The sequence below is a fragment of the Zonotrichia albicollis genome, chromosome 7 (genome assembly GCF_047830755.1).
Source record: "Zonotrichia albicollis isolate bZonAlb1 chromosome 7, bZonAlb1.hap1, whole genome shotgun sequence".
NCBI lineage: Eukaryota > Metazoa > Chordata > Aves > Passeriformes > Passerellidae > Zonotrichia > Zonotrichia albicollis.
This window is the reverse complement of record NC_133825.1, coordinates 7672099-7685417: the sequence shown is the minus strand read 5'-3', so window position 1 is coordinate 7685417 and position 13319 is coordinate 7672099. Positions and strand designations below refer to the sequence as shown.

Below are 13319 nucleotides of genomic sequence, written 5' to 3'. Positions count from 1 at the left end.
GCAAAGTGCCAGGGCAGGCTGTGTGCCAGCCCAGCTTCCTGTGGGAGAATATCCCTTGATATCTGCTCCAGTGGTTGCTGAAGCAGTGAGAATTGCTTTTGCCCCCGTGTTAGGTGCCATGGTGTCAGCAGAAGATATTGAAGCCTTCCTGCTCAGGGCATTTCAGTGCCAGGCTCTCACAAGCACCCAGAGCTGGGCGGGTTGAGCTGAGCATGGGGCGGTGACCTGGGCTGTGTCTGATTCCCCTTCCTTAATAACAGCCTGTCTTGTAGCTCTTTTCCCTTCTGCTGCCCTTGCAGAGCCATCCAGGAACACGTTTTCTCCCTCAGGCCAGGAGATGTCCCATCATCAATCTGTCCCAGCCTGGGTCTGGAGCTCTGTCCCTTGAGTGCAGTCCTGGGTTCCTTGCCAGCCCCTCTCCAGGCTGTTCAAACAGGAGGCTGGGTTAAACCCTTGCCCTGTCCTCAGTTCTGAGTCCTCCTGTGCCATTGAACAAGTTTCATACTGTTATAACTGAGCCCTGCTCATCCAAGTAGAGGCTTTTGGTTGTCAGATCTTTAACTTGATGCCAGACTTGAACTGTAGGAGATCCTATATAGAGTTGAATATATTAGCACAAGAATTCCTTTGGCAAGACCCTGTTTAACATCCACCTATAATTCAAATTCTTTTTCCCTGTCTGGAAGGCCCAGGCCAGCCGCCTCAGTTAATCTTGATTTTAACACTTGAAAATTCTTTGTTTCCTTCTCTTGTCCATCCATCCAGTTTGTTGACTGGCAGGATAGGAGTGTTCTAGGGAGCCAACCTTGGCTCCAAAAGCCCTGCCTTTAACCGGGGCTCAATACCGGACTGTGAGCCCTTCCTTCCCTCTCTTGGAACAGGGTATTGGTTTTGGAAACCACCTGTCCTGGTTGCTTTAAAGGAATTTGTAGAGGCTCCATATCTAATTTTCCCTCTTTCCCTGGGACTGCCCCGCTTTGGGGTTCACTTCAGCATAGGCCTTGTCAATCTTTTCACTTAGAGGTAGAAAACAACTAGCCTCTGTATCCCCTTTTACAGTATTAAAATCCAGCTCACAAATTCCTTCCTAGTTAATTACAACCACAGGAGGAAGAAAAAGCAATTCATTTAATTCAAACCGATCCACCATAGCATCTAATAGTGGTTGAACAAATCATACCTGCTCATCTTTCCCACTCATTCCCTTAAAAATTAAAATATTCCTTTACTAATTTCCCCCTTAGGTCTAAGATTCAGAGTGCATTGAGAGGCCCCTGTGTCCATCAGGAAATGCCTCCTCTCAATGCAGACCCACCTTGAATGTTCTCAAGGGCTGCAGTGTGGAGGGTCCCTGGTGTGATGGGAGCTGTGACAGCCCTGCCAATCCATGTCCATCAAGGGGTGGACTTGGTGGTGCTGAGGGTGCTGCTGTCTGTGCTTGCAGTGTCCTTGTGCCGTGCAGCTGGAGCCCTGGTTCCTTGCCAGGGGCTGTTTGGGTGGGCTCTCCCCTGCCGAGGAGGGCAATGCCTCTGCCAGGTGCTTGTGGCCGAGCCGTGCCCTGGGTGCTGGGGCCCCCTTGGGCCCTGGGGTTGATCCCTCAGGGGCTGTAGGAACTGTGCCATGGTCTTTGCCTTCAGCTTGGCCTTTTGCTGCTCCCTTCTTGCATTCACCGGCTGTGCCTTTGTGCCCAAGTGCTGCAGGGCCTTCTTGTGCCCCTCCTGCAGCCCCCTCAGTGCCTGTGGGTGCTTGTCTTGCTTTACAAGAGAGGTGTCTGCTCGGGAAGGCAGAAAAAGCCTCTCTTGGAATGGAGAATGCAAATCCCCTCCCTCTTCATTTTTAATCTAGTGAAACCAAAGGGGTCTCAGGCAAAGATATGGGAATAGGAATACCAGTTCTTTACTAGTGTGTATAATAAAGCAAACAAACACCAACAGCTGTGGCACTGACAGCAAACAGAGCCCGGAGCCAGTCCCGGCCTTTGGGCTGCGGCGCTTTCCCCTTGGGTGCAGTTCCGGGCACGGCCGGCAGGGGAGCTGGTGGCTCCTGCGGGGCGGGGCAGCGCATCCCTCCCATGGGAACCTCTCTGAACGGAAATAGAGCAATCCCTTCATCTGACTCTTTCACTTTTTTACCTTCTATGGCCTTTCTCCTGTGTTTTGAGAAATAATTTGGAGAGGGCTGCCTTTTAACTGAGCTCCTAGTGTTTGGATAAGGTGCTTCCTGTAGAGAGAGAGAGAGTTTCCCTGAACAGCCGGAGCTGTGGTTACCAAGGGGACGTAACTCAGAGCAGGGCGGGGTCAGGGGAGGATATCCCGCCGAGGCTCGGTGGGAGTGTGGGCAGGGTCTGCTGCCGGAATCGGCAGAGGGGGATCTTCCCGTGGAGCCCGAGGCGGAGCGTGGGCAGCCCCCGCATGGCTGATGGCGGCTGTTCCGGCAGGTCCCGTCAGAGCAAAGGCAGGTGGGAGAGCCCGGCAGCAGCGGCGGTGCCCAGCGCAGGTGGCACGGGCAGGGCAGCCGGGGATGGGATGGCTGGGACCCCCCCTGGGTGCGGTGGGCGCGGTGACCTCGGAGCAGGCGGCAGGACAGAGCAACCCCCATCTTGCCCAGCATGGGCGGCAGAGCGGCCGCGGGCCAGGCAGTGGGAGCAGGGCACACAAATTGAGCGAGAGCGCCGGGGCGGGTGGAGCTGCCCTGGGCAGTGAGGCCGCAGCTGGGATGGAAAGCGGGGCAGGCGGAGCTGAGGCGGGCAGCGAGCCGGGACCGGGACAGGCGCCTCGGCCGCGAACGGAGGGTGCAAGAGCTGCAGAGGATCTCACTCTTTCTGATTTTTCCTCTTATTCCCTTCCCTTTCATTTCCCTTTTTATTTTCTTGTTTTTTCTCGGGTCTTTGTGATACTTCAAAGATTTTTATTCTTCTAAAATCCCCTGTCTAATATATGGCATATTCTCTTCTATATTAAATGGGATTTTTTACAAATAAATCCAGAGCCTAACAAATCTAAACTTCTGCTTGGATACTTCGAAATGGTCGATGAGCTACCTCATGACCTCTAATACTGTTTTCCTCTTCACCTTTTTATTTATCGTATTGTAAATTAAGCATCTTTCAGTTACTTCCTATGCAACTCCCAAAATCCCAGTGCACCCATAGTTCCTTAAAAAATGATCGCGCAAAGCTTGAGTACCCCAGTGGTTTTTTTGATGCATGTCTTCTATTATTTTCTTAGAAGCACATTTTATTAAGAAATTGTCTTCTATCAAGAAGTTTCCATTTCCCGGATTTATCTTGTTCCCTTCCTGTTTTTTTTAATTCTTTTTTCTCCTCTGCCGTAAACTTTGGAATTTCCATTTTTTCATCGTTTGGTATTTAATGTTAACTCTTTCAGCTCCATTTTCTGCTGCATCCTTAGCTTTGTGATGTTCCCCCAGTTTTCCCAGTTTGCCTCTCCTATGGCCCGGGCCGGGTTCCCCCGCCCGCAGCGGCTGGAGCAGCCGAGAGCCCCGCGCTGCCCATCCCGACCTGTCCCTGCTCCATCCCCGCTCCTGCCGCGGCTGCGAGGGCTGCGGGAACGGGGCCCCGAGGGTGTGGCTGCTGCTGGGGGAGGAGGAGGAGGCAGGGAAGGGCAGGGATGGAGGGGGAGGAGGAGGTGGGGTTAGGGAGGAGGAGCAGGGGGAGGGATGGAAGAGGAGGAGTGGAAGGAAGAGGAAGAGGAGGGACAAAGGCAGATGGAGGCTGAGCTGAGGGAACCAGGCCGTCGATCCCTGCCTGAATTGGCAGCCCCTACCTATGGGATCATCGCCCCCCCATCGCACTCGTGAGCGGGGAGGGGGAGCTGGGCCCCGATATCCCGGGGAGTCCCTGCATTTTTGGGGATGTTTGGAGAATGAAGCAGTCCAAGGCTGAGCGGAAAAGGCCCCTTGGGGGGACACCGGGAGGTGCCGGTGGCGGCTGCCGGCAGAGGCAGCCTGGAGGAGCAGAGCCCTGTGTCCGCCAGGAGCCCAAAGTGGGGAGCCCAGAGAGGGGGGAGCGCCGCCATTGGCGGGAGCCTCAAGAGCCTGGAGAGGGGCAGGGGAGACTCCTTGGAACCGCTGCAGCCCCGAGCAGAGAATGAGGGGAGAAGGGAGCCCGGGAGCCCAAACAGCCCCGGCATCCCGAAATGGGGAGAGCGAAGCGGGGGGAGCTTCTGGCATTGCTGGGACTGCCAGCAGCCTGGGCAGGGCGGGCAGCGAGGAGAAGGGGGACCCCCAATCCAAGCGTGACCCCCAGCAGTTGGGACAGGGGGGAACCTCTGAACACCAGAGAGGAGGGACGAGGGACGGGGAACTCCTGGGAGGCTTTTTCAGGGCTGAATCTTGGTCTTTGGGAGGTTTTTCTGGAGCTCAGGTGGCCAGGGATTCTAGAGATGGACTCGGGCACAGGGACCTTCAAACTCAATGTGTGTTGGGGAAGATGAAACTGGAAAGCCTTATAAATATGATTGTCTGGCAAAAGACTTTGAGAATATAGAAAGTGTAAGGAAGATTGAAATGAAAGCAAGCTTTGAGATACATCAGTTAGTGAACAACTGGCAAACAATGGTGTGGCCCGACTGAAGGTAATCCCCTTTTCATGAAACAATTCGCTCTTCTTGCAGACAGATCCAAGGGTCGGAGCAGACTCTACTGGCTCAGCAGAAGGGATCCAAAGAGGAGTTTTTAGGGTTTAAAATGTAACACAGTATGGTGATGTAATGACTTTTACAGGCTGTATGTAAATGCTGTAGGATTTGTATTGTGTACTAGTCTGCTAAGTGAGAAATAGAATATTCAACACAGAAGAAAATTTATTGTATTGTATTGGGACCCTTACCCTCTTACGCTCTTCTCCTCTTACTCTGTTACCCTCTCATCCTCTCTACCCCTCTCTTCCCTCGGGCCTGCTCCGAGCTGTGCCTGGCAGCTCCAAGCAGGGCCCTGCACCCAGGCTCTTTGCAATAAACCGCAAGTTCCACGCCCTGGCTGCAGAGCTCTCTCATCTCCGTCCGTCCTGACCGTCCTACCCCCCGACACTCCTACAAACGCTCTCATCCCTTGTTTTCCCCAAACCAGGATTGCCCATTGCCAACCCCAGGGAGGCTGCGAGGAAGAGGAAGATGCCCCGGGACACTGAGGCAGGTGGGGAGGAAGTCAGTGCCCCTTTCCCCTCTGTGCTGCTCCATCTCCCAGCCCAGCACGGCCCCGGCTGCAGCTCAGCCCTGGGGGATCTCCTTGCCCTTGCCTGTGGCATGGAGGCAAATCCCATCCTGTCCTTGTCCTTCTTCCCCCAGAGCAGGAGCTGAGCATGGAGAGCAGGGAGGACAAATGCCCGCGGCAGAACCTGGTGGAAGAGGCCGTTTTGAGCGGCTCCACGGCGCAGGAAGCCAACGGGGAGGAAAAGCCCCGGAGATGCCGCACGAGGAGGGGCTGCAAACGCAGCTGGCGGGGATCTGAGGGGGAAAGAGCCAGCCTGGGCCGGGAAGGCAGCCGGAGACGGAGCCAGAGCTCGGAGCTGGTGCTCCATGAGCAGCTCCATGATGGGGAGAAGCCCCACATGTGCGAGGAGTGTGGGAAGAGCTTCAGGTGGAACTCCGAACTGATTGTGCACCAGAGGATCCACACTGGGGAACGGCCCTACGAGTGTGGGGAGTGTGGGAAGAGCTTCAGCCAGAGCTCCCAGCTGATCAGGCACCAGAGGATCCACACTGGGGAGAAGCCCTATGAATGTGGAGAGTGTGGGAAGAGCTTCAGCCGGAGCTCCATCCTGAACGAGCACCAGAGGACCCACACTGGGGAGAGGCCGTACAGGTGTTCCGAGTGTGGGATGTGCTTCAGCCAGAGCTCCAGCCTGATCACACACCAGAGGAGCCACACTGGGGAGAGGCCCTACGAGTGTTCCAAGTGCGGGAAGGGGTTTAAAACCAGGTCCATTCTCCTCCGGCATTATCAGAGTCACAGAGAGGAGAGGCCCTTCCAATGCCCCGACTGCGGGAAGGGATTCAAGTACAACTCCCACCTCATCAGACACCAGCGCATCCACACAGGGGAGAGGCCGTACGAGTGTGATAAATGCAGGAAGAGGTTTCCGACCAGCTCCCATCTCCTCCTGCACTATCGGATTCACACAGAGGAGAGGCCCTTCCGCTGCCCCGACTGCGGGAAGGGATTCAAGCACAGCTCCACCCTCATCAGGCACCGGCGCATCCACACTGGGGAGAGGCCCTACGAGTGTCCCCAGTGTGGGAAGAGCTTCTCCAGGAGCTCTGCCTTGACCCAACACCAACGGAGGCAGCACTGAGGGAAGCCCTGCAAGTGCCCCGAGTGCGGGCAGAGCTTCGTGCGCTGCTCCAGCTCCATCCCCCACTGGAGGAGGCACTTTGGGCACAGCCCTGGTCACTGACATTCCCTGTGATCCATGTTGGGAACACACCTGGCTGCTTCGCCTTTTGGTTTGGCCTTAATTTTCCTCTGCTTCACCTTCATCCTTTAAAAACACCCCAAACTCGTTTAAATGAAGGAAATTCATCGAATATATCTGAAGTTCCATAATTTCTCATTTGTTTTAGAGGGAATTGAGGATTTGGGGATGCGTTCTGTGTGGAGTGCTGCTGTTGCTAAGAGTCAGGAATTTGATCTCACCCTCCTTATGATGCTAAGAACTCCTCCCCTGACCCCAACCCCAACTCCACCTTTTGGATACCCTGTAAAAATTCCATGGCCCTGCCTTTCACCTGCCTTTCAGAGTTAAGAAATGGATTCCCAAAGGATCAGCCCTATTCCCACTGTATTCCAAGAGGATGAACTTGTTTCACTGGATTCCCGGAGGATTCTGACTCTTTCACTGTTTTTTTTTTTTTTTTGTTGTACTACTGCATTTGTATTTTTAATTCTTCTTAATAAAGAACTGTTATTTCTATTCCCATATCTTTGCCTGAGAGCTCATTAATTTCAAAAGTATTGAATATTTTTATAGTATATTATTATTATTATTTTTATTACTACTACTACTAATAATTATAATAGTAGTAGTAAAAGCAAGGGAGTTTACATTTTCTATTTCAGTGGAGGCTCCTGAAATGGGGAGACACCCCCAAGGATGGGCCGTGTAATATAGTTCCTAAAATATGTAAATTAGTTTATGGATATGCATGAGGGTCTATGGATATACAAGAGGCTGATGTAATGAAAACCATACTAATTAGGGGTGTCCCCGAAAATAACTAGGGGAGTCTTGGTGGCCATAACAACTTTTGCTCAATTGTCCTTGTCTCCCATGACATCAGCCTGTTGCATATTTATCGACTTTTTGCATATCCATAAAGTACTTTACATATTCCAGGAACAAAATTGCCTTCATCCTGTTTGGGGGGGTCCCACCTCCCTCCCACCTCAATTTGGGATGTCACATCCACCTCCCAGCTCAGTTTTGGGATCCCATCCCCCTCCCACCTCAATTTGGGGGTCCCATCTCCCTCCCAGCTCAATTTTGGTCTCCCACCCCCCTCTTTTCCCCACTCTCCCCTTTCCGATCGTTCCCCCAATCCCCTCCCCATTGTTTGGTTTTAGGGGCTTCAGGCCCCTCCTTCTCCGATTTGGGGTCCCGACCCCGTTTTGGATTAATTTGGGGTCCCCAGCCCATCCCCAGGGTCACCTTCCCCTCCTTCACCAAGTTCCGCTCCTCGTAACTGATGAGTCATCAGCGAGACGCGCTCTGATTGGCTGGAAATTACCGCGCGCTGTCTGTGATTGTTTACCGCAGTGAGAGGCCTTGGTCTGTGGCTGGCAAGTGATGAGTCAGAGTCCGGCCGGGCGCTGATTGGCTGAAAATCGCTGGGCGGGGCCAGTGCTCTGAATTTGTGCCCAGCAAGTGCAATGTCATCAGTGCCACGCGTTTTGATTGCTCGGGGTCTGGTTTGGGGTGAAGACGGGAGGAACTGGGCTTTATTTGGGGTTTATTTGGGGTTATTTATGGACTATTTAGGGTTTATCTTGGTTTTTACTTGGTTTATTTCTGTTGTTTTGGGGTTATTTGGAATTATTTGGGTGTATTTAGAAGTATTTGTGTTTGCTTGGGATTATTTGGGTTTATGTGGGTTTATTTGGAATCATTTGGGGTTCTTGGGGTTTATGTTGGTGTATATGGGGTTTTTTTAGGTGTACTTGATATCATTTGGGGATTTTTGGGTTTAGGTTGACTTTTTTGTTTGTTTCCCAAGGATTATCTTGATTTGTTTGGGGTTTTTTGGGGTTCCTTGGGGTTTATTTCGAGTATTTTGGGGTTATTTGGCGTCACGGGGGTTCAAAAAATCTGGGAATGTGTCTGCTGCAAAAATTGGGAATTTTTCCTTAAAAATCCAAGACTTTTTCCCCAAAAAATGGGGTTTGTTCCGTAAAAAATGCTGGGCATTTCCCAGCCAATAGCGACGTGCCCCGCTCCAAACCATCCAATCACCACGCTTCATCTCCCAAATTAATGGATCACAGCGCAGCCCGCCCCAAACCAACCAATCACTGCGTGCCTCCCCTCAGCTACTCCCACCTCTCCTAAGCTGAACCAACCAATCACCGGGTGTCTCCCCTTTGTAACTCCCGCCTTCTTTGCCTCTATCAAACCAATCACCACACGCCTCCCCTCGGCAAAGCCTGCCTCCCCCGCCCATCTACTGTCAATCACCGCGCCCTCTACGAAACCAACCAATCACCGGCCAACTCCCCTCAGAAACTCCTGCCCTCCTCGTTCCGCTCCAGCCAATCAGAGCCGAGCTGGAATCGGCGCCCCCTGACCCCAGGGCCGGGCATGGAGCGGGCGCCTCCTCCCCCCTCGCCGCCCCCCGGGACCCCCTCAGGGACCCCCGGGAGCCGCCCCGGGCTCAGGCGGGTCCTGCGGGAGGCGCTGGAGAGAGCGGGGGAGGCGCTGGGAGAGGACGGGGGGCTCCGGGAGCTGCTGAGGAGGCGCAGGGACAGGTGAGGGGTCCTGGAGGGGTCGTGACGGGAATTTGGGGAGGAGTCTTGAGGAGGTTTGGGGGCGATTTGGGGAGGGTGTGGGGGGAACTTGAGGGGGTTTTAGCGGGGTCTGGGGGTGCTGGGGGAGCTTTTGGGGGGAATTTGGGGAGGGGTCCTCAGGGGGTGTCACGATCCGTCCTCAGGGATGGGTTTCGTGATGGTTCATGGATTTGATCTCAGGGTGCAAAAAGAACCAACACAGTACAAGGGGGTTTGCAATGATAATCAAAACAAATGCACCTTTATTGAATGACCACAGCAAAATGCGATAGAGGGATTAAGGGAGAGAAAAAGATGGGGGAAGAGAGAGACAAAAGAGAGAGAGAAAGAGAGAGGGGATAGAGCTACCAAACGTAGAGACGAAGTCCTTTGGTCCAGTCCAGTCATGGATCCGCCTGTTACATCGGGGAGATCTCGAAGTCTCTCGCTAACTCAGAGGTTTTGATTATGATAACTCTATTGGAAATTGCAAGGGAGGGGAAACAGATACAATAAGGAATAGATGTAACAGGTAGTCCATGCTCTCAGCAGTAAGCGAAAGCCATTGTCTTCTTGGTGCAGCGGTCACAACCTGCAGGCAAACATCTCGCTTTGGTCAGCTTGCCTCCCCCACACACCTGCCCCGGGCTGGGGGTTTCAGTCCCAGTCCTTGGAAGGAGCAGAGGGGCCTTTTCACATGGGGGTTCCATGTCTCAGTCCTTGATGGAGAGGCTCCTTCCATCTCAGTCTGTCTGTCCCGGTGGTTGTAAAACAGGTGAGGGTCTTCTGTGGGGGGACCACCTGAAACTCAGGAGAAGTCCAGCCAGGCCGAGAGGTGGGACAGCTCCCAAGGCTGTTGTTGCACAAAGGGCACGGTGCCCCCTTCTTCTCATTGGGCTCAGTGTAGCACACAGCAAACAACACGTGTGAGAACAATAACTTTGCTCTGTGCTCTCAGGTCTCAGGCACATGACTTTCTCCTTTGGAGCCAGAGATTTAAGACAGGGGGGGTCTTCTCTTCAGTGGTCCCCCAATGACGATCGTGAGGCAGATGAGGGAAAATTCGGACAGACTCTCACACGACCCCGTGACTCACGATTGTCTTGTCTTTTATTATATTTAAATATAAACAATATTTAAATGGTTAAAACCAGTCACAAATAATCGAAAGCAAAAGCAATCAACACATATTAATACAAGCATTAACTTTACAAAATTATTTTCTAAAACAATTCACTAAAAATCGAACGTAATTTCCACAAAATCATAAATGGAAATCAAGGATTATTCCAAAACACATAGGCGTCATTCCTAATTGCCTTGTGTCAAATGTCATGGGGATGTGCACGTTGTAGAGGACATCAGTCAAGTTGTGTGCATTAACTATAGACGTCAATCTTGTCAGCTGTTCCATGCTCCAATTAATAATGAATAGGACTGCTGATAAAATAAAACCAAACAGAATTAGTATCAAAAGGATAACAATGGGATGACGCTGTTCAGGACACCCGTGTGTCCTAGGCTGACGTTACGATGCTTGTATCCCCATTCATATGTTCTGTGCCTTTAAGACTGTCTCTGTAGTGTGAAAGTTTTGTTTGGGTTTTTCTTATCAAGGACACTGAGTAGGGGCAGTGCATAGTTCTGCTTTCACCTTTTTGCTTTGCTCTCTCTCTCTCTCTGGCTCTTACTTCTGCTTCACTTCTGCTTGCTTTTGCTCCTGCTCATTAGCTATTTTAGCTAAACAGTCCAAATTCCTTTCTGGACTGTTTCTCCTTTCCTTTTTTCAACCTTCTCAAACCTGCTCCAGACTGGGACCTGGGAACACCGAGAGTTTGCACCTTGTGGCTGCAGCAGCTGCCCCAGCACTGGAGGGACTGAGAACAGAGCGACCACCCCCGAGAGAGACTTTCTGAATTTGTCACTTTTTTCAGAGCGGTGTCATCCGGTATTGTTCATTCTGTGTGCTGGGGGTGCTGTGCCTGTTAAATAAACAGGTTCTTTCCACTTCTCTCTGAGGAATCCTCCCCAAACCGGTTGGGGGGAGGGGCCGTGTGGGTTTGCTTCCTGGAGGGGCCCCTTTTGGAGATTCTCTACCAGATTTGCCCTAAACTGGGAAAAAATCTGGTGCCCAACATGTGGGGCTTGAGAGAGCGGAAAAACCCTGTTTTGAGTGCATTTTGGTTGCCATTACTCTGTGTTTGTATAAAGCAGTTAATAGCCATGCTTTATGAATTCATAATGTCTGTTGGGGTGAAAGCTTGCATGCATTTCTGGTCCCTAGGGTTTTTTGAGATCTTAATACCTCCGTGGTCCCTAGGTTTATTTTCTTATCCAGAAATAGCTTTAGTATTGTCCCTAATATGTAGTTTTTATAGCAGAGGGGCAGTGACCAGAATAGCTATCCTGCTGGGTTTGGTGGCAATGATGTGTAAAAAGTTTATAAACATGCTGGGATCTGCTCCAGGTATGAATGGTTCATGGCTGTGGTTATGCATCCAGTTTGTTAGAGGAGGAGCGGCAGGGGATCAGGCATTTCAGCCTTTGCTTTCCTTCTTCTCCTATGAATCTGTTGCATCACTATTGAAGGATGTTGAGTTTCCCCTGAACGTTAAAGAGACCATCTTTCTGGTATTCAATGTGGTAACCTTCCTCTATACAGCCTGCTGCTTCTCTAGAATGAGGGCTGAGATTTCTAGACGGGCTGATGAGACCCCTGACTCAGGAGTAGACCCCGGTGTGGAAAATCCTAAGTGGTGTGGGAAATGGGAGGATATGGGCCAAATCCTGAAGGAATTCTCTGACCATATAGTCTGGGATTTTCCCCATGAGCAAATTCACAACCCAGCTGAGGTGGGGAGATATCTGGAAGAGAAGTACCAGGATGAGCCTAAGGAGAGGAAGGTCATTGCAGTGAGCTGGGCCCTGGCATATGCTTATCGCACACTGCTAGATACTCTAGGGCAGCAGACAGAGGCAGGGGGGCAGGGAGATAAATCAGCAGCTGTCCCGGTGACTCATGCTGCAGCCAACAGCCCAGGCTCGAAGCCAGCAGCTAAACCCATGGCTGTTGCTACCAGCACTAGAAGTGGGAAATGCACAGCCAAGACCAATCGACCAGTGGATGATGAGGATGATGATGAAGGAGAAGGAACCTCGATGCCTCCTGACATAAAATCAGGAGTCAAAGCAGCAGGTGCAAGATCAGATGCCAATATTGAGTCCTTTTCCCTGAAGGACCTTCGTGGCTTAAGGAAGGATTACATGTGGGGACGGAGTCTGTTTCTATTGCTGGTGTGACAGGGGGATCACAGGATTTTACTTTGGTGGAAGCTGAGGTGAGCCTGACTGGAAATGAGTGGAAGAAACACCCTATTGTGACTGGCCCAGAGGCCCCATGCATTTTAGGTATAGACTTCCTCCGAAGTGGGTATTTCAAAGACCCAAAGCGACTCAGATGGGCATTTGGAATAGCTGCTGTAGAGACAGAGGGTGTCAAGCAGTTGAAGAGCTTGCCTGGACTGTCAGACAGCCCATCTGCAGTAGGTCTCCTGAAGGTGGAAGAACAACGAGTGCCAATTGCCACCTCAACAGTGCACCGCCGACAGTACCGAACGAATCGAGATGCTGTGATCCCCATCCACAAAATGATCCGTGAGCTGGAGAGCCAAGGGGTGGTCAGCAAGACCCACTCACCCTTCAGCAGCCCCATTTGGCCTGTTTGAAAATCTGAAGGAGAATGGAGATTGACAGTGGACTATCATGCATTGAATGAAGTGACCCCACCCCTGAGTGCTGCCGTGCAGGACATATTAGAGCTCCAGTATGAGCTTGAGTCCAAGGCAGCAAGGTGGTATGCCACTATAGACATTGCCAATGCATTTTTCTCCATTCCTCTGGCAGCAGAATGCAGGCCTCAGTTTGCCTTCACATGGAGGGGAGTGCAGTACACCTGGAACCGACTGCCCCAGGGGTGGAAGCACAGCCCCACCATCTGCCATGGACTGATCCAGGCTGCACTGGAAAAGGGTGAGGCTCCAGAACACCTGCAATATATTGATGACATCATTGTGTGGGGGAAGACAGCAGCAGAGGTGTTCGAGAAAGGGGAGGAAATCATCCAGATTCTCCTAAAAACTGGCTTCGCCATCAAGAAGAGCAAAGTCAAGGGACCTGCCTGAAATCCAGTTTCTGGGAGTGAAGTCGCAAGGTGGATGGCATCAGTTTCCCACCGATGCCATCAACAAAATCTCAGCAATGTCTCCACCCACCAATAAGAAAGAGACACAAGCTTTCCTAGGCCCCCAAATACAGTCAGATCA

The 13319-nt window shown here is 51.8% G+C and overlaps 1 protein-coding gene across 1 annotated transcript; it reads left to right on the top strand.

Moving 5' to 3' along the window:
- The first annotated feature begins 2080 nt into the window (after positions 1 to 2080).
- On the top strand, positions 2081 to 6878 carry LOC102064556 (uncharacterized). The gene is made up of 3 exons (XM_074544300.1): positions 2081 to 2458; positions 5089 to 5154; positions 5307 to 6878. Exons 1-3 carry the CDS (start codon positions 2419 to 2421, stop codon positions 6311 to 6313), a joined length of 1113 nt encoding a protein of 370 aa, XP_074400401.1. The 5' UTR covers positions 2081 to 2418; the 3' UTR covers positions 6314 to 6878.
- The last annotated feature ends 6441 nt before the right edge of the window (positions 6879 to 13319 follow it).